General features: G+C 43.9%; 1 protein-coding gene across 3 annotated transcripts in view; it reads right to left on the bottom strand.

Annotated features, from left to right (window-relative positions):
• Positions 1-1,385: 1,385 nt before the first annotated feature.
• The window catches only part of runx3 (RUNX family transcription factor 3), a 53,116-nt gene continuing 33,554 nt past the window's right edge, over positions 1,386-20,947 (bottom strand). For 2 of the 3 annotated variants that reach the window (XM_033643106.2, XM_033643107.2), the window contains 3 exons: positions 16,448-16,594; positions 9,496-9,570; positions 1,386-4,621 (listed from right to left, as the gene is read on the bottom strand). In XM_033643106.2, coding sequence (XP_033498997.1) covers positions 4,140-4,621; positions 9,496-9,570; positions 16,448-16,594 — 704 coding nt within the window. In that variant the 3' untranslated portion in view covers positions 1,386-4,139. The remainder of the gene's footprint in view (positions 4,622-9,495; positions 9,571-16,447; positions 16,595-20,947) is intronic. The other variant, XM_078174918.1, reaches the window with a different exon arrangement.

Genomic DNA, 20,947 nt, shown 5'->3' with positions numbered 1-20,947 from the left:
AGCTGCGCTTTATTTACGCTCTGGGTACCACCGTGTTGACAGCCGAGGCATTTTCAAACCCCTGAGAAGTATGGGTAATTGCCAGCGAGAGTCTCAGTAATGGAAGAGAAGAGGATAATTATTAAAGGGGGTTATTGGGAACGAGCTGCCAATGAACTGCCAGGGTTATGAGACGGAGGTAGTGGCATGTATGGCATTTACTGTACAAGGCGAAAGAAGTTGGAAGAACAGATTTTGTTGGATCAGAATGTGCTGGCATGAGATTGGGTCCCATGAATGTTTATGGTGTTTTTTCTTTCCTTCTAATTTGTCAGCTGATGTGATGGTGTCTGGATATTCTGGAGGTGAATTACACCCTGTGCCTCCATGTTTAATGTTTTTACTCTCAACACCTCCCCCTGTTAAACCATAAAATACCTCACAATCCAGACTTTTTAGCATTGAGTTTCAAAATTAAAGCACTATTATGGTATGCAATAGTTTTTATATTAAAGCAAATAATGTTAAAGAATGTGGCCATAAATGCTGAACTTAGATCTAATGTGGGTGTGATTATGCTTAAGAGGACAGGCGTTACTCTTAAGCTGAAAGAAAAATGTGTTGTCATAACTCTATCCTGGAGTTCCTTTAATTAAGATTTTATTTACGTAATTTTTGGTGAAGTTCCAGTGTGTAGGATTTAGGGTATATATGGGCAGAAATTGAATATAATATAATAAGTATGTTTTCTTTAGTGTTAATCACCTGAAAATAAGAATCATTTTGTTTTTGTTACCTTGAATAAGGCGTTTGTATCTACACAGGAAATGGGTCCTCATCTACCAACATCACCATGTTGCACCACTATGTTTCCACAGTAGCCCAGTAGGCCACTGTAGGTAGCTGCCCCTCTGCTATGAGCTGAACAGTGTTGAAAAAATACTGATTTTTAATGTTAAATTACTTCATTCAGTGTTTTTACTGGTTAAATCTGTCTATTTTGGAAAGGAAGAGACCTCTGGATAATTTGTCTCCCGGTAAAAACCTCCTAAGCGCCCGGGTCCTAAGTTACCAGAGCGCACATTAGCAGGTGCCGAATTAGTAGCCTGTCTATGATGAGCCAAACAGCGTCGGAGAAACACTGATTTTTAAAGTAAAACTGCTTTATTCAATGTTTTTACTGGTATTCATCTGTGGTCTGTTTGTCTTGGAGGACAAGACATCTGCAGATAATTCAGCTCCTGGTAAAAACCTCCTGAACAATGAACACTTAGGGAATCCTAACCAGGAGCTACCACTTGGCACATGGGAGAGGTTTCAGCTGGTTGCAATCTGCAATCACTGCTAGATGCTTCTAAATCCTACACACTGTGTCTTGAAATAAACAGCAGGTTTGAAGACAAAAGTGAGACACATGTTTTTTTTTTTAATTAAAATGATTAAAAACTACATTATCCGCAAACTTTACAAGCACTCAATATGGAAGCATTAATGATATCATTACATACATAGATGAGATTCTTAAATTAACATATCAGTTTCAGATGTACATGCTTTGAGCATAAGAGAAATGAAAGGAGCAAACATGAATTAAAGTTTTTGGTAAATGACAAGGGAAAGGGGCATCTTGTAAAAAGAAAAGGAAAAGAAAAAAGTAACATTGTGCTCTTTAATCCAATATACAATAAAATACAACTCACTTGTACATTTTGGCTTCCTAATTTTGCATAAAGAATGATGTTAGAGAGTCATCAAGACAGCATTTGCCACACATCGTTCACATCATCCTGACAGTATTACAGGCAGTTTGTGAAGGTCTTTGGTTTGTTTTTGAAGGAACCACACAAATATAAGTACATATGTGGTTTCTCTAGCTGCATGATTTTTTTTTGCCTATAATAAAGTAAGGTCCTCTACCGTCTAAAGGCTCCAGAGGAGACAGCAGGAAACATGCTTTTCCTCTAAATAAAAGGGAAATAGGAATGAGACATTGTTACTGATTGTTTTAAAAAGAACAATAAGGCAAAGGGTCTTTATCTGCAAAACACCTTGCATAATTTATTTCTTCCTGAGCTGCAAATGCAAGCCTTTTTGGATTCACTTAGAAATTAAATCTCACTTTTGTAGCAACTTAATCCCCATCATTCAGAGTCATGGATGCTTCCTTGTTGTGAAAAACTTTTCTAGTAGATACTAGACACCTGATACCTGCTTTCAATTCCTCAACACAGCTCATACCCAGATAATCTGTGCAGGCGTGTGAATTATTGGCAGAGCCATGAGCCCCTGGCACCAATGATCAGTAAATGAGAGCAGAAAAGACAGAATCAGGGCCATAAAGGCTTCAAAGCACTCAGTGATTATAAAGAACAAAGAGACCTGTGCACAACAACAGAATTTTTTTTTTTTTTTTGCATAACTGCCCTTGGTGTTGGTAAGAAGATACCACTCTGACCCAACCTCCTCCTTCTATCCCTTCATCCTCACACTCCTCCTCCTCCAGGGATAGAGGGATCACATGTGTAACTGCGGGGGAAAGGCCCTCCAGACAGGGGAATGTGCACACACACCTGTGGCGCAGGAATGTGTGTGTGTGTTGTGTGTCTAATCATGACATCATTCATTACTTGGTGAAGGATTTGTTAAAAGGACACTTTAAGTGTGTTCAGCAAAAACATGTGAAGGAATATTTTAATATTTAATTCGGCAGAGTTTCAGATATTTGTAAATACATAACCAAAAAAAAAAAAGCGAAATGAAAATTCAAACATAGTGCAAAAATTAAGCGAATGGCTTATTTAGCGCAGGAAGGCAATTTGGAAATTGTTTAAAGAATTACGGCTCTAGATACACCATCTCACTAACAGAATCTGTTGGGCGTGGTTCATAAGGAATAAAGGTTTTTAGTGCATCAAAGCTACATTGGAAGACAAAATAATTACATTAAAGGTTTTGGTTTTTTTTATAATTTAGTAGCAATATATTACACAAATTCCAAATTTATACTTAACAACAAAATAAGGCTTATATACTGTATATATATAAAAAAGGAAAGGTAGAGAGAAATGCTTAAGGATTTTGGGTATATGCGCACATTTCCTCACAATTTGGCTCAAATAAATATCAAAAGTAAACCGTGTCATCCAGTTTAAAAATACCAGACTAGGACTTTTTTTTTTTTCAAAAGGGCTTGGATAAGAAATGTAAGGAAAAAGTAAAGAGCAGACATGACAGGACTTTAAATATTCCTGTGGAAAAAGAAACCAATAAACACTCCTCTGCGTTAGTCTTTTACATTCCTCAAAATATCAGCCATTGTCCTGTTGAAACTTGATACACTGATGACACAGCAGAGGAGAATTCATGTCTTTAACATGTGAGTCCTGACACATAAAAGGCTTTTCTCTCAAATATGCAGTGATTTTGTTGAAACGTCCACTGCATACTGTAGCACCAAAGGCTAATGTGTCCATTTGGATAATAAATTAGGCAATAAGGTACTGCATGAGCACATGAAACAGCCCTGGATGCAACTGAAGATGTTTTCACAACTGACACAATATTTTCATGATATTCAACTTTTGCAGAAATTAAAGCTTAAAAGGGCTGATTGCTACAGCAGTGCAGCCATGCCTTGGAAGGTCGGAGTCACTCGGGGAGCAAACATCCAGTCCGACAGCTCGTCTCCACTGACCAAGTGAGTTGGATCAGTCTGAACAGTCTGTTTGAAGCTGTGTTTTTTTAGTTCATCACTGATCATACCTCCATTGTCTTTTGTTCTTTTGTCTTTCATGAGTACCTGTTTAAATCAAATGATCCTGAAACGTCACTATGGCTTCTCTGGTTTTACCCTTACATCTATTTACAGTTTCAGCTGAACATCTTCTCAACTTATATGGCTTTTATAGTCCTTTTAAGAGTACATGTTTTAGCACAGTGCAGGAGTTTACTCAAAATGTACAAAATACATGGAAGTCTTGAGAGAGTTGGTAAAACAGAGAAAGTCTTTAAAGCGAGTGCCGGAGAAATAAAAGACAAACATGCAGCATTTCTCTTTTTTTTTCTTTTTCTTTCAGTGTTTATCTTTTTTGTTCATCATCCTCTTTACTTTTTCCTCCCTCCCTCCTCCTGCACCCTCTGATTGTCTAGCTGTCTGTCAGTCAATAAGGCCTCCACACGGACTCATCCAGACGGCCCGAGGCGCTCATGGCAGTGGGGGAGTTGCTGTGGCTGCCATCGGCCTCCACGCCCTCGCTCTGGTTGTTCAGGCCCGGGTTCATCAGGCTGTTGGTCCCTCCAGCCCCTGTGGCCCCCGAGCAGGACAGCAGGCGGGTGGGGGAGCGCTCACCTCCGGTGTTCCCCGGTGCCACCATGGAGAACTGGTAGGATCCAGAGCCTGTGCCGTAATACAGGTAGGAGTTGGACTGGAAGTTCTGGCTTTGGTTATTTGAGTAGGGTGGCGGCAGATAGGTGTGGTATCTAGATGAGGCTGACATGCTGAGGCCACTGATGCCGGTGCTGGAGGTGTTGGTGGAGTAGGGGAAGGCCCCGGGGTAGTGCATGCGGGGGTCTGAGAAGCGAGGGTCAGTTAGCGGTGCCAGAGACGGGAAGGTGGTCCTCTGGTTGAAGAGGTCTGTTGTCCCTGTTGGCAGAAACAAAGAAACAATTGGAAAGAGTCAACAAACATCGAGCCATGAATGAAAACTGCTGTTGTGATTACGAAACAAGGGACTCAGGGATTTCTCATTTTCTGTTATTCTAAAAAAACGACCCCCATCTCCTTAACAGCAAACTTCTCCAAACCCCCAATTCTGAGCTCAGATTTCTTGCGATATGTCTGTCCATGGAAATGTTTGCTCAAAGTAATGAACTGAGACATTTTTTGCTTAATAACAGTCATCAAGCACTGACAGCACATCATCCCACAGCCCTGTGCACAAGACTGAAGTTATGAAAAGGCCCCCTCGCCACAGCCCTCCTACCACTCCTTCTAAAGGAGAGTAACGTACAGTATTCTGTCTTTCTGAGAGCAATGAAAAGAGGCATTGTCAATGCTGTGGGGTGCTTTGTATAAACACCGATGGCTTGTTGTGCTGTTGTGCAACTCATAAATCATACTTGGAGGCAGACAGTCACAATCAGAGACAGCGATACAGAGAAGGAAAAAGGAAAGGAAAGAGGGAAGGAAAGAGGGAAGGAAGAGAAACAAAAAAAGGTGTGTTTCTCCGTGAATATCCTCTAACCTAATGTGTATCACAGTCCAGGACCTGTCAGAGTTTACTGCTTAGTGTAATCTCACAGGTAACAGAGCGCTATGAACCCAGCTGTTAGGACTTCAATTTTACTGCACACTTTCTAATTTACTCAGCTGACAAGAGGGAAAGAGAAATATTGCTTGAGGGTTTGACTTGGCAGTGTGCTTCGCTGAGATTTGGGGCTGCTACTGTCACCAACTTAGTTCCTTAACTCAAACACCATATTGCCCTTCTTACTAAACTGTAGTATTGGCTGATCTTACATCCTGAGCTTTGGATATGAACCCATTCACAGTTCTGCAGGCGTGTCAGACTTCTGAACGCTGCCTGCTGCCATTTTACTGTAGTATAATGGGTTTGTTCCATATTTCTGTTTTATTATGTAAGTTAGAAGGTATTATACTAATTTTACAAGTATAAAGTCACTAAGGCAATATTTAGTAAACATCTTTCGTATTAACCTCTCCTGATTTCTCTGGTCAGTTTGTAGTTTTTCACTGAAAAGCAACTTTCATAATACACTAGCATCATAGCTATTTGGGGTCCATAAACATTACTTTATAATTCTCATTTGGAGGTGTGAAAATTAAGTCTTGCCTGACAAGTTAAGTATGTCATGTCTTTCGCTTATGAAACTCAGATATTTTGGAAGAAGGTAAGGTGGCCGACGGCCAGGCCGAAATTCTCTGGAACTGTAAACGCCCTTAACTTGGTTGTGCGCCACAATGACTAGGCAGAGTTCCTCATACCTGATGTCAACATACAGTAAGCTCCTTCAACACCTGCCGCTTGTACACACACACTCATACACTTACACACACCTCCATCTATGGTTATGTGTTTGTCCGCATGTGGCTTTCATGGGTCCAATGTGCCCACATGACTGCAAGTGTAAAATGTGGATTTGGATGGCAGAGAAAAGAGAGCTTGTATTTGTGAAATAGCAAGCGCTTGCACGCCACAGCCCTGAGGGGGGAGAATGCCAAACTTGCGTGCCACAGTCTCGTTGAAATGTCTTTTCCCTATGTCTGGAGAACTGGGTCCATTTTCAGCTGCAAAAAAATCTGTTCCTTTGCAATTTCCATGGCCCCTGCTATACTTTTTTTTTTTGACAACACACTTCTGCAGTTGAATTTCCTCTTCTTTTTGGGATGAGGGAGTTTGGTGGTAGTGGGGGGGCTGTTTCTTTTTCCAGAGTCTACCAGGCACTGGAGTCGGCTCCATATCTGATTTCACGCGAGGAAAATCCAAGCCTTCAGCTGCTGTTGATTCGGGTGAAGTGGAGTCGGCCCACTAATTCCTACCGGATTCCCAAAAGCCTTTGCTCTCTCTTTCTCTCCCTCGCTCTCCCCGTCTCTTCATCTCTCTCTGTCTGCGCTAAATTTAGGCTTCAGGGTGAAGCTGTGGAGGGGATGTGTGGCGTGGGGACTTGATGGCTCTGGCTGCCACGGCCCACCCCGCACATGATCTCCATTTAATTGGAGTTGGTGGAAACGTGTTGGCTAAACTGCGGTGGGGATCGACTCCTGTGTTCTGTCAGGGGAAACTGGACTGGACACTTATCACAACACCTTAATGGGCTTGTGGAGTATCAAGCACTTGGCTCAGAGCCAGGAGGTGCCTGCTACCACCTTAAACTCTCTACAGTACAGTAGCTCCCTCTGGAGGAGAGGGCTGAACAAACTGTTTTGTAACTGAGAAGCAAAGTTGTGCAGTCTGCTTTTTCTCTTTCTTAACCATGTTGCATACCTTCCTGCATCCCCACCCTCCCCCACCCAGTATAAGTACAGGCTTCGCTGTTGTGGCTGTGGTAACAGTGGTGTATCTTTGGCAGAGAGGGTCTTCCTAACTGAGCCTGGTAGTAGCTGCCTGTAACCTCTGCGGCCCAAAACCACACATGATCTCCATTAGGCTCATCTGAAACGTGTTGACTAAATTGCAGGGACAGGAGAGGGGATGGACCCCAGAGGGCTCGCTGGCACAGTCTGCTGTCTGTGATGTTCCCAGTCTACGAAGTGGGTAGCTGGGAATCAGGGCTTTTATAGAGAACATAGTGTTCCAGCACTCTCTTTCCTCCTCTAGCTCTCAAGCATAGCGCCATGCACTTATTTAATTCTGCAACACCACGAGTGGAGTCTTCCTCCTCCTTTCTGCTCAGCTCAAGAAGTCCACTAGTCCACAGTCAAGCGTGTAACCCAGATATGACCGGAGGTTTGCCTCATTTGCATATGGGAGAAACTGATTTTGTTTGTTAACATAAGAGCATGTTTGAGGCAGCCACGTCTATGTGTGTAATTGTGCACGGAGTTATGAGTGTGTGTGTGTGTGTGCGTGCGTGTCCGCATGTGGTGGCCCTGGCAAAGGGGAGATGCAAACACAGACGATCACCTGTGAAATGTTTACTCAGGCTTGATGCAAACTGTGACGGCCAGCGCCCAGGGAATGGTGTCTCAGGCAAATAAGTGGAGGGGAGGAAACGAGAGAGAGAGAGAGAGAGGGCAAGAGCGAGAGGAACCCTCATCCAGCTACACACACTGCGCTGTGCAGTGAGATTGTTTTCCTCAGATGATCCCTAAAGAAACACCGCTGCACTGCAACTCCTTTCAGAGGCAGAGAGCTTTCTCTTTGATTTACTGACTGGTTCGGTTGGTTTGAATAGCGTATGCCATTAGGATGAGTAATTATTGTTGATAACAAGGTGATGATGACAAGGCAACACAATGCCAGGGCAGAACTGCCAAAGAATAGGAGACCCAAATGAACACAAATGATCTCCAGGTGTTTTTTTAAGCGCCAAGGCTTTGGGCCAAAGCATCATGTCCAATGCAAATGATAATCACCTCTGTACTGTGACACCGTGGTCAACAGCCCCAAAGCCTCATCCATGTTAGGCACTTTATCATGTGAGTACAGTGAATTTTGCATGTCACCAACTTGTGACATGAGTACAAGCATGGGGAAAGGATGTTTGTGATGACAAATAAAACCTGAGATTTTCCTAATGCATCAACAAACAAGGTGACATGATTAATATGTCTGTTTGTTAAGTAAATCCTTTTCTATTAGAGACATGAAACTTCCTTGTAAAGCCACTGATGTGATGTGTGTTTTGCTGACCCTAGACCATGCATACTGTTATTGTTAGGATAATGGTATTTGAATACAAGTAGCGTCATCATTTATTACACTTTCTTGCATCTCTGCCACATGTGCTTTACTGTCTAAATGTCCTGGCAATTCAAGTTTAGGCTGAAATGCCTCAAACATACGCTTTTACTAACCGTCACTGTCAATCACATTTTCCACCTTGTCATGAATGTCTTGCTCTGCAGTGAATCTGCCTCACACAAGTAGTAACACATGTAAATATGTTATTCCCCGGTCTCAGCTTCAGGCATTGTGCTATTTCTGCTAAACTGTAGAAAAGAGAGCAAGACCAGTGAGAATCTGAAAGTCTTTTTTTTCCTTTGTTCTGTGTGTGTTTGAATGTGTGTCCTCAGCACAGTGTGAGTGGATGACTCAGCATGTCTGGTGCTGTGTGGTGGTTTTTGGGTAGGGGACAGATAGAAGACTGTGGGGGCTGTTAGAAAGCAACAAAGGTCCAAATCTCCAAGAAACAAATAAAAGAAAGTGGGAGGGAGGGAAAAATAAGGCAGGCAGGGTGGTGGCGTTCTAGGAATGCAATGGGGTGTAGTAGGGCCCTACGGGCAAAACGAAACAGACTCCAAAATTGTCACAACGAATGGCACACCCTATGTTATGCCCGCCTCTCCCGCTGCTCCTCTTCAGTTTTGCTTGTTTCAATTTGAAAGGCTGTCGTAATGTCTAATTAAAATAAATATGTTTGGAGATCTTCAGTTTGTTCTGAGATGTTCTTGAAGATGTAACATTTGAAGGTGTGAATGCTCCTTGGCAGTCTACAGTGCCTCAATTATCTCCCCTGTATTTTTCGAGCCTGTTTGCTCACACTTAGTAATTAAGGCCATTACTTAGTAGTGACCTCACCTCTCATGCTGCTTGCTGATTGGGCCGCACATGATGATTACATCTTAGCAACTAACAAACACCCTTCAAAACAATTTTCTCATTAACACACACAGAAGTACAGAGATGCATGTATATGCACTTTCCTCAAATTCACATCAAATTTGTGGTCAGACTTCATGTGAGGAAAGGCTTGAAAGAGTTGCCTGAAGCAAAGTTACACAGACGTCTATGGTGTGGTAAAAAAGTTAGAAAGAGGGGCATTGCGCTGTCTCACCTGGCCATGGTCTCAGGTCCTCCTCCACTTTGCATGTCTTCAGAGCGGGGGTGTCCATTTGCTCCTGCCACAGGGCTGTTATAAGACACAATATGAACGAAAGGTGAGCACTGGGATCTGCTTATTTGAAATAAATCAGTGAAGGAATTCTGTTTGTGCAGAAAAGCAAAATTCCTGTATTTTGTGGAAGGGAGAGAGAGTGTCGGATGTATATTTATGTGTACAGTAGGGGTCTTCAGATAAATTTGTCCAAAGGCCAGAATTTGAAAAAAGAATCTAGATCAAATTAGCCTATCATCATTCGATCATTTTATTAATAATTGTTTAACAATATAATACAATTATTTTAATGATAAACTAAAAGTGGATAAAACAAAATGTTATATAAGAGCATATAAAAAAAATGACAAGAAGATGTTAAAGAAAAGCAAGTGGGAAATTATTTTTTAGATAAGAACTATTAGTTTGTCCCCATTGTTGCATGAAGATATGGTACAAGCCACTCCATTTAGTGGTTTCAGTTTTACCTATCCAATCTGCACTGTGCAACCCGCAAAAACATGGGTTAATCAATCACTGGACCCCATCCCAAGCTCAAACTGCCAGCTTTATGCATTATAGTAGCACAACTGGCAGGACTGAGGACAAAAATATGGACAGAGACACAGACTTAGTGCAGCGGCATGTGTTTGTGTGAGAGTCGCAGAGAGAGGGAGAAAGGAGGTGAAAGATGGACTGTTCCATGCAATGTTTCTGTAAATAATTAATAATGAATGACCTGTGATATTTTCTAGTAATCTCACCTGAACCTGTGGGTCAATAATAAGCTAATTAGCTGACAGATTTATAAAATACCTGCAGGTCAAACGCATTTATTTGGGGTTAGTAAATCACGACTACATTTTTTCCATCTCAGTTTTTGGGGTGTGCTTTAATATAGGCAGAAAAAACACTAGATATTCATAATACTGAAAATCTTGTTTTCCTCCTCAAATTTTATTAATTGGTTAGTATTCTGTGGGCCAGATGTGAAGCTGTGGTGAGCTGTATGTGTCCTGTGGGCGGCCAGTTGATGATTGCAGGTGTACAGGGTGAGGAAGTTTCTGCCTGTGCCATAGAAATCTGAAGCACGATCCAAAAAAAACCTCTCTTTGTGACAGACCTGTCAAAACTGTCCTGACATCTGGTGGTTTGGAGATGTGTCTTCCTGTCACAGGTTGGCCTCTGCTGACTGAGCAGTGAAGATTGGGAAGAGGAGGGGATGGTTTTCTCACCAGAGTGAGATCAGGCTTGGAAAAACATGCTTGATGGGTGCATGAGAGATATTTTTGGGTCTTTCAGGCGAGACACTGGAGGGGCAGCGGAGACCTGTGAAGTGCAGGACTCTCGCTAGCCTGTCCAGCCGAGCTGTCAGGAAGCGAAGGAGGGTCGATGAACTCCTGGCCCAACGCGTGGGACCCTGCTTCACACTTAACGGCCACACCACAGGAGGGCTGACACAAACAGGGGCTGTTTGCTCTCGGTCTGAGACGGGGTAGATGTTACAAGACAACTAGCACGGAGCTCTGTGGACATGGGCAGTCTCAGCATATTGGCTGTGCTGATATCTGGTCCCCAAGCCTCTGAACAGTGTTGTTAAAAATTTCTTCAAATGTATATCAGTATTTAAGACATAAACCTATGTGTTATATAACCACATTTTTTTCTCATGATGCTCTGCCTTTAATGACAGCTGCGGTCAATCATGTAGTATCACTATGACTGTGCCCTCCGCTGTTGAGATACCGCAGTATAGTAAACTCCTAACCTCCTGTAGTGGCAATTAGGATGGAGAAGGATGCCAGAAGCAGAGAGGGGGGTGGCGCTGGGCTGTTCACCTATAGCTGCACTGGGCTCAGCATGTGTAAGATCTGTGCTTCCCCTGGAGCTCCTCCACTTCCTTTGCAAAGGCCCAAATCAGCACTCAGTCACTGAGAGGTCCTGCACTATACCTCACAATGGCAAATTCTTACACATAAATGGCCTTATTCAGAAAGGCTTGCAAGCAGCTGGTGCGATTCGCTCAAGAAAATAAACATTTCCTTCAAATATTTTGATTGGCTGGCAGACAACGTCAATAGCAGAGGCACAGATTACCCCTGTTAATAAGAGGACCAACCCCCTGGGCGGAGCTGAGGAGCGGGGAGGGTAGGGGCTGGGATGGGAAGAAGCAGCGACTGCGTCACTAATAAGTAGCTTTGGGGTGGTGCCAGTGTAGTTTTGGGGAAGGACACAAATAAACACATGCACTGCTTTTGAAGTGCATGTGTAGATGAAAGGACTGGCTGAAAAGATGTTTGAGCCAAAATGGCGTCCATCCTCGTGACTCCGGATCCAGCAACGCCTCTGAGACATGTAATGCGCCTGCCGTAATGAAGCGTGTCATTGAGACACAGTGAATGCCGGTCCTTGTGCTGGCTTCCTGTTTCGCTTAGGCCTTAGGCGTCGCAACGGGGAGAGAATGTGAGAGAGCAAGCAAGAGAGAAAGACAGACGCCAGCGAGGGAAGGAGAGAGAAAGAGAGCGTGTTAGAGAGGGGAGGAACACGGCCTTGGCTCAGCTATGTGGGACATTTGATATGTCTTTTGAGCCCTCACTTATAACGTGAGCAAAAACAAACACATGGGCTGAAAAATCCTATGTTCTCTTTGAGAGCTCGTCGTCCTCCCACCCTTCCCCTCTCCCCAGACTCAATAGAGACTGTTCATGGCACACATGTAGTTTCTGTAATTGCTGAAATGTAAAACTCAGCCTGACTCTGATGTGAAATTATAACTTACACAAACAGTTGAGTCTGGTAAAAAACAACTTGCTCTCACTTCTCTTTTTCTTTCTTTTTTTTCACCCAAGGAGGCGGCATCAAAAGATTCTTTTTTTTTTGTTGAAGAACAAAAACATTTTCAGTTTGAATTATTCATCTCAGGGTCACAAAAAGAGAGTAACCACAAGTGAAGCTTTCAGGCACCATAACAAATAAACTCTGTGGCGGCCATTGACATATTATGTAAATAGTGGAGTGCAGAAGTAAAACAGAGTGTCTAAAGGACTGGTCCAGATTCCTACTCGTTTTGGTTGTATTGGCCTCAGAGGGCCAGCTTCCTGCTTGGGTTTGGCAGAAATCAGCATGAAACCCAACTAGCGTGACGGCTATACTCTTAAGTCCACACCACAGCTACCTGACGGTGCTAATTTCCTGTCTTGCTCTTGCTTCTAATTGGCTGATCATGTCATTCTGGATGTGTGAATTAGTGTGAGCCTCTCAGCCGCAGCAGTAGCAGAGTGCCGCCTCGAACCTGGGGGGGCCGGCCAGCTTGTTTACGTGGTGTAAACAGTGTGGTCACTGTGGACGAGGCGGGAGGGGAACGGCTGCATCGGGCTGGTCCTCCATCAAACAGGACTTTCTCAAGTTAAGTCCAGTCCAGATGCCACAGTCTGAATGTACTGGACAAGAGGGCCAAAGCACAGCTGTGGCAGATGTGTGCCAGTTGTGCAGGAAGAAGCCAGAGATACCAACTCTTGTGGAAGTATCATTAATAGAAAAGGTTTGCTTTTTTAAAATAGAACTTGCCGGATAAATGCTGAGCACATTTCAAAAATGAAATGTGTATTATATTATTTCTGAGAGATTTTACTGACATTTTTAATAACATCACCACATGGGTGACACATTCAGACAGACAGGCGCACACACACACACACACACACACACACACACACACACACACACTTCTGGGCCCTCATCAAAGCATTGAGCACTTGACTTGATGGCGGAACGTTATGCTAGTATCTGATATTCATCTTCAGAGAGGAACACACAGGTGTTGGAACAAATAACATGTTAAATGATACCACCTCAAAAGTGCCAGGACTTTTTTTTGGATGGTTAAATTGCTGCTGTATTTCTTTTTTTCCCCCGCTCTCACTGTTAAAACACATTTAAGTTAAAAGAGCCGCTTTCGTCTCGGCTGTCTGTTAGAGGCTGTGCCAGGGGCTTGTTGAGTTTTGTCTGCATTTAAAATGGAACAAGGTAAAACTGGAATCTGTTTTCCACTTTGAGGAAAATCAAATTTTCGTTCATCTGTTTGCTTTTCTCAAGAGTGGAAAGAACTGTGTGTGTATCATGAATGCAATGTCACAGTTAGATATTAAAGGATGAACTGCATTCTGTATCAGCGGAAGAAAAAAAACTGCCACCCACAGACACATATAGTATACACATGTACCTCACTTGAGGTTTTGAAAACCAGAATAACAATTTAGTACTTGATTGTCTGTGTGTCAAATTTGCTTGACTGCACTAGTTGAACCACGCATTTTCAACCACACACACACACACACACACACACACACACACACACACACATACACACTCCCTCCACCCTCGCTGAGAATCATTCCACATGTCTAGCAGGCTTACCTGTGGCCACAGAAGAACAAAAACAAGCAGCGAATGCAGCGTCTGCCAGCGTGCAGGAATCCTGTCACTGCATGCACTGTAATGAGCTCTTAATTACCCTGTCTGTCTGGGGCACTAGCGGAGAACTTGCAACACTAGCACACAATTGTGTATGTGTGTGCGTGTGTGTTTTGTATTTTCAATGTGCCTATGGTGCAATCGTCTGTGTGTGTGTGTGTGTGTGTGTGCGCGTGAGATTTAAGAATCCAGGGTAGCATTGAGCAGATGTCTGGAGAGGCGTCCTGTTGACAAGAAAACTGAGACAGTATTTCATTGCTCAGACAACAATATGAAGCAAGGAGGCTTTAGGAGGAGATGACACTGTATTTTCTTATTTAGCTGTCTTCAAGGGGGGAAATGCAAGGTTCCAGCCGCGGATAATGGAAAACATCTTTTGTAACAGTGAGGCGGGAATCCATTTAATTATAACGTGTTGATGGGCGATCTATCACCCGGCAATTCTCAAACAAACAGGCTCCGGGATTTAAAGTATCTGCAAAATACAACAGCGTCTGGCAGGGCTGCCAAAAGCAGAGACGTGTGTGCTGTTGATATGTAAACACTTCCCTGTGTGTCTCTGAATGGGATTTATTACAACAAGTCTATTTTTGTTTGAGCTTCGCTTGTAATACTGTAGCAGTGGCGTTGTTGTCTGTGCGTGATTCTTACACATACAGGAGCGCTGTGTGTGTGATGTGAGCATACGTTTCCAGTCTACTGCTCAAGACACTCCAACAGATAGACAAGGTGGGAGGGAAAAGGGCCCTACTGCTCTGTTATTTAATTATTTTACCACTCTTGCCCTGCGGTATGCCGTCATGATGGTAATACCACAGATTAAGGTGTGTGGTTTTTACAGCCCTTCCCCTCGTCTGCCTCACTTACACACACTTCTTATAGACGGCCTGCAGTCACTGGCAGCTGTAACATGAAGCTCAAGGCCTTTACTGTCTCTGACGGTTCCAACTGATATTAATGTGTTGTGTCTGCTCACCATGTATGTACTGTACATGTGTGTGTTGCAACATAGCAGTCCTTTGAAGCCTGACAAGGCTATGACGCTCTAATTCTTGTCCTAATCCCGTGCGAGGCAGATGAGAGCAGAGCAAAGAGCTCCTCTTCGTCTACTGTCTGGACCAAGTCTGTACACCTCTCCCTGCCGACCGGAGCCCCCACTGGTATTCAAGGCAGTGCTCAGAAACTTAAAGCTCCCAGTGTAAGCTTAGCTGCAGGGGGCTTTTTATTGGCAGACAACCTACAAAACGCACGCCAAACTCTAACCCATCAGAAAATTATCATCACAGTAGCTGTATTGTGTTGAAGCTCCGCAACGTTTATTTTCAGCGTAACCGGTCGGCGGTGTTTCTAAAATGGCTGATATGTTTTCTTCTCGGTACAGGCTGTGCGATAGAACAATCAGTATCAACAGTAAGTAAGGGCATGGGGGAAGAGGGCAAAAGACCCCGTGTTCTCTGCAGTCAGCTGTTAGATAGGCCCATACTGGTGACTCAGCGCTAGCTAAGCTAAGCACAAGGCCAAACACTGCTGTATGGCTGTGATACACACTGATAGAGTTCCACCCACACACGGCCCAGAGCTCCCAAACAAGCCCTCCTGTACACAGCAACATGCTGATACAAAGGTAATGAGATTCATTAGCTAGCATGAGAACTAGAGAGTGGGTGGAAGTGGAGGGCATACTCTGTGTGTGTGTGTTTGTGTGTGTGCGTGCGTGTTTAGTCTGTATGCTTCCAGACATGGCATTCTGTCAAAGAGGCTCTGACATATGACAGAGAGTGAACACTCATCCTCACTCCAACCATCTCCCACGCAGCTGTCCACAGCACACACACACACACACACACACATGCATGAAACAGCCCCCTCCCCTCTATCGCACCACCTCAGTCTGAGTCTCAGCCGCCCCCCCCACCCCTGCCCCCGCACATTCGACCAGTCTGAGAGTGACGTGATTGCCAAGGTAGCGGGCGGCTGTTACATTCCTGAGGCTGTAGTGTGCGGTGTGCGGAGGCCAGCTTCAGCACCCAGGCCAAGCTCGGTTGGCAGTATCCGCCATGCCACCTGGCCACAGACTCAACCCTGCATGCTGTGGGGCCCAGACCCACCAACGCAGGGCATCCGGGGACAGAACTGACACGAGCTTCCCCTCGGACGGCCAACACACATAACAGCTCGCAGATTAGTGGAACAGAACTCGAAAGCCCCACGTGGAGGAAATTCACATGAAGGGCTCTTGGCCTAATGCTGGGTGAACTGCATGTACTGTGTTACGGATTTGTATTTCAGATTACTTACCCACCGGCCAAAAAAAACTAAATATGTTTGTTTTATTGAAGGGGATATTTACTTCCATGTAATGGTGGTTAATGTGAGCTAAGTGTACAGTGTTGTGGTGATTTAGATGTTGGTTGTGGTTGTATGTATCAGTGGTCCTCACCTTGTGTGGTGCTAAGGTGGGTTTGGTGGCTGGGGCGGGGATTATTGCTCATTGGGCCTATCCGCATAGACCGCTGGTAGCGCTCGATCTCTGACAGCCTGTCCGAGAACTGCATCTTCTGGGGGTCTTCTATCTTCACTCTGTGCCCTGAAACAGCGACATGACGAGGACGGGTTAGAGAGAAATCAAGGACTTGCCAATTTACCACCTACACAACCAGGAAAATGGCACAAAATGGCACTTAATGTTTCCAGAGTTGTACAAAAATAGCAAAAACAATAACAAAGAGTCCTGTTGGAAAACCTTTCCTTCTCCCAAATATTCTTAATGAAGCTGGGCATGTTTGACATGTCCTGGCAGAAAACTTCTCTTTGCCTGTCTAAACTGTAATAAGTGTAAAATTGACTTGGACTGTGAGGACCATCAATATCCTACAGTGTAATTCACACAAACTCACACAGGATGAAATTATATAAGGGGAGAGAGAGACACTGTCACCATGTTTTCAGCTTCCAAATGCAAAAATATTATTAGAATGTGAGCAGACCTTGACATACATCGGCTAGACGCTAAGTGTTACCCAAGCTGCACCTGCTGCCGTGTCATCTGCAGATAACGATAGCGTAAGTGGTTGAAAATAATTGCTTTAGGAATGCTGTTTTCCCTGAACCTCAAGTCGAAGAAATAATAAACTGTGAATTGTGAAATAAGGCATATCTATGATCTGCTGAAACTAAGTGATCTTTATCTTGCCACCTTGCTTAAAAAACAAGAAACAGTGAGTAGATCTACCCTCAATATCCGCCCCTCATTCTCACACAAACACACACCCACACACACCCACACACACACACACACACACACACACACACACACACACACACACAATCAGGTCTGACTGACACAGCACTTAGTCAGAAGGAAACACCCAGACAAGGCTACCAGACCACGTAGTCATCAGTCTTAAACATAACGAATAAAGAAAGAGAAAGACAGAAAGAGAGCTTCTTTAGGGGTGTGTGTGTGTGTGTGTGTGTGCAGGATGTGAGAATTAACTAATAAGTGAAGCATATCTCCTGCATCTCTTTTGTCCAGACCAGGAAAACTAACCAACACACTTAGCGCCCTTATCACTTTGATGTCCCGTTCAGGGAGATGGTAAGAAAAAAAAAAACCTCTGAACATGCCTATTATGTAGACACACATGTATGCAGACATGTACAAATACACATGTTCCCACACACACACACACACACACACACACACACACACACACATGTGCACATGCTGTACATGTGAACACACCTTAAATGTCAGACGTGAGTCCGGATGAGGGCTATGTCTCTAATGGGAGGAAGAGATTTTAATGTAACTATCAATGCACCAAAACTGTGTGTGAACCGGCATGTATACATTCTGTGGTTTTCTCCCTGGTATCTCTACAGAGTAGCCTAATGTGAAGTAATGGCTGGATTTGAATATTTTATCACTATATAAAGGGGGCAAGGCAGACGGACCAATATGGATTTTGCCCGTCCTTTCTCTCCACTGACCCATGGGCAATATATCTTCCCTCGGAGGCTGACCCATGGGTAAAGTTTCCTCTCGTTTACCGCTCTGTCCATTTGTTTGTGCCCACCGCCTCCCCTCCATCCTCTCTTTACGAACTATATAGAAATATCTAGCATTGACAGCCCCCCAACACACATGCATACAGATACACAGAGGGGACACAGGCACGCACTGATGCACAGACACAGTGTCTGAACGCATGCAGCCACTGGATAACCTCCTGTTCGAAGTCAAAATGCAGAATGATACTTTTTAAATTCACACCCTCTGATCAACACATCCATTGCACTTTTATGTGTGTGAGAAAGAGAAAGACTCAGTCATGACTAATCTGTCTGAGCAGAGAGCAGTTCTGTTGCTGCTCTCCAGCTGTTTGTTTTCCCGAGTATTAGGACGTTTGACACCAAAGGAAGGGACGGGGTGTGTGTGTGTGTGTGTGTGTGTGTGTGTGTGTGTGTGTGTAAGTGTGATCCCACCCATCGGCCCACCAGTTTGCTCCGTGCCGTTACTCAGGAACTTGGGTGGACACAAGCCGACACACACTCTGTAATATCTTTTTTATTCCCGCTCACATGTGGCCAGTCTGTCTTCTCTTTAAACTGTGATGGAAGGAATGAAGGCCTGCGTTCTTTCTCTCTCTCTCTCTCTCTCTCTCTCTCTCTCTCTCTCTCTCTCTCTCTCTCTCCCTCTCTCATACACACACACATAGCGCCAGGTCCAGGCTCCATCACCCACATAGACACTGTGGCTACTGTCTGTTCCAGGCCAGAGCAGGGGCGGCCAGGGGAAGCGGCCCTCCAAATATAGCCCCTATATGTGTCCTTGTGTAGTTATTAAGAGATTTACACCACCTCAAACGGCTGAGGTCAGGGAAATGATACATCCCACCGCTCTCTGGTTGGAAAAAAAAGGCAGACGGCAGGGGGAAAAAAATGATAATTGGTCAGTTTTTCTGCGGCCAGTGATGGTCTAAGATGAATTGGCTGGCTCTTTAGGGATGAAAGTGATCATTCAGCTGCCCACAAACACACATGTACACACACACTTGAGCCTAACTGTGGATCCCGTGGCCTAGTTCCAGTTGGCAGGGACACACTGCGTTTGGCGACATACTGTTCGAAGCTTCCAGTAGGGGGTTTAGTGGGCTGCGAGAGGGTGATTTTTTTGGAGGAGTGGAGGCTTCATTAGAACGAGGCCTGGAGCTCATTAACCCGGGGGCCCAGAGTTGCTGTTAACACTGCTAATCAGCTGGGAGGTGGCTCAAAACTTTCTTTTCCCCATTCCCTCTGTTTTTCTCTCTGCCTTTGTCTCTTGGATAAAATAAACCTATCAGGAGGGCAGCACACTCACACATACTTCCTCTCATCTTTTTTTAATCCACTTCATTGGGATTTTTAACTGTAGCTAGTAAAAAATTAAATTTGCTTTCTTTTAATTTGCATCTGTGAACATTTCACAAGGGATTTTAATCTATTAAAACTTTGTGACTGCCATAGGAATTGTGATAAGACTCCATATTTCTCTCTATGTGTATTCCATGGCAGACAAGTTAAGAGGCTTTATATGCTTAACTACCAAATAAAAGAACTATGTCATGATAATTATTTTCCCTTTTCTTAATAAGAATAATAATGATAATTACAGTTTAGTCTCACTTCCATTTGAATTTTGGACATGCAGGAGTTCTTTGAGTAAACTGATTGTTTTTCATTGACATATAACTGCACTGGAAGTGATTTAAAAAAAATTAATCATGCAACAGGCCTCCTAAACTTTTTGTCTTTGCATTTCTCCCCTGCACATTAACTCTTGACGAAAGGAAACTTATTCACTGTAGCAAAATTTTGTAAGACTATCTAAATCAGTACAGTCTCTGCAATACATCGCCGGAGAGACTCAGCCTGTATCTTCCAGTTAAACCTCGTGTTAATGCACTCTCTTTGGCCAGCTGACCCTGCCTGCAGCCACAGTGTTTCTGCTCCGACCGCCAACATTTGACTTCTACTCTGCAGGTCTGTGGGCCAGAGGGGTGCCAGCAGCTCCACACCAGCCCCATTTCAGAGGGGTTTCTGTGGTCAGATGAATATTTAATGTGTCAGGGTGCACTTAGGAGAGAATGCCCTTGTTTTTTTCTCTCTATGATATCATAACCACAAGATAGAGCTGGGAGATGGGGGCCCAATGCACACATGAGGCCTAAACAGCAGCGCTCAATAAGCACCCAGAGCCGAAATGGATGCTAAAGGTTGTAGATTTACTAGCCTCCTCTCAGAGTAGCGGTCGCATCATCTGAAAGCATTATGGAAGTCTATGAAGAACAAATAAAATGCTTGATATAAAATGTCTGGTATTAACGATGTACTGAAAGGCGATGGCTGTGTTTTGAAGAAATGGGTGTGCCGTTCTCAGCCCCGCTTTGTTTTGTGTGTGTGTTTGTGTGTATGTGTGTCTTTTTATTTCCTGATAGTGTTTTATCTTTGCTGCAGAATAACTTGAAATGTGCTTTGCTCTGCTGCTTTTGTGCTTTGAAGCGCATGCAGATAGATTCAAGTGTAAGAGATGTGAAAAGTGTGAAGCTATTTTTAATGAGATTAAACCGGGGATTCTAAGGCTAGACCACATGAACAGCAAACGCAACCAAGTCTTGCCCTTCCCTCCACAAAGCCCATATCAGCTCAACACAGAGATGGTGTTTGCTCAGTAAGGTGACAGCCGGGCCTTAAACACTGACGCCACAGCTGAATGATCACCCAATACGACCTGTTTCCTCCCTTCACCCCCCACTTCTTCCTCTACTTCTCCTCTCGTTCTCTCTGTCTGTCTCTGTCTCCATTGAAAGAAAGAAACACATGTTCCTGTCCAAAGGGAGACACATTAAACACAAGCTCTTTTTAGTAAAGGGCTGGGCGCTTTTTCAGGGGCAAAGTG

The sequence above is a fragment of the Epinephelus lanceolatus genome, chromosome 15 (genome assembly GCF_041903045.1).
Source record: "Epinephelus lanceolatus isolate andai-2023 chromosome 15, ASM4190304v1, whole genome shotgun sequence".
NCBI lineage: Eukaryota > Metazoa > Chordata > Actinopteri > Perciformes > Serranidae > Epinephelus > Epinephelus lanceolatus.
This window is presented reverse-complemented; position numbering and strand designations above follow the sequence as displayed.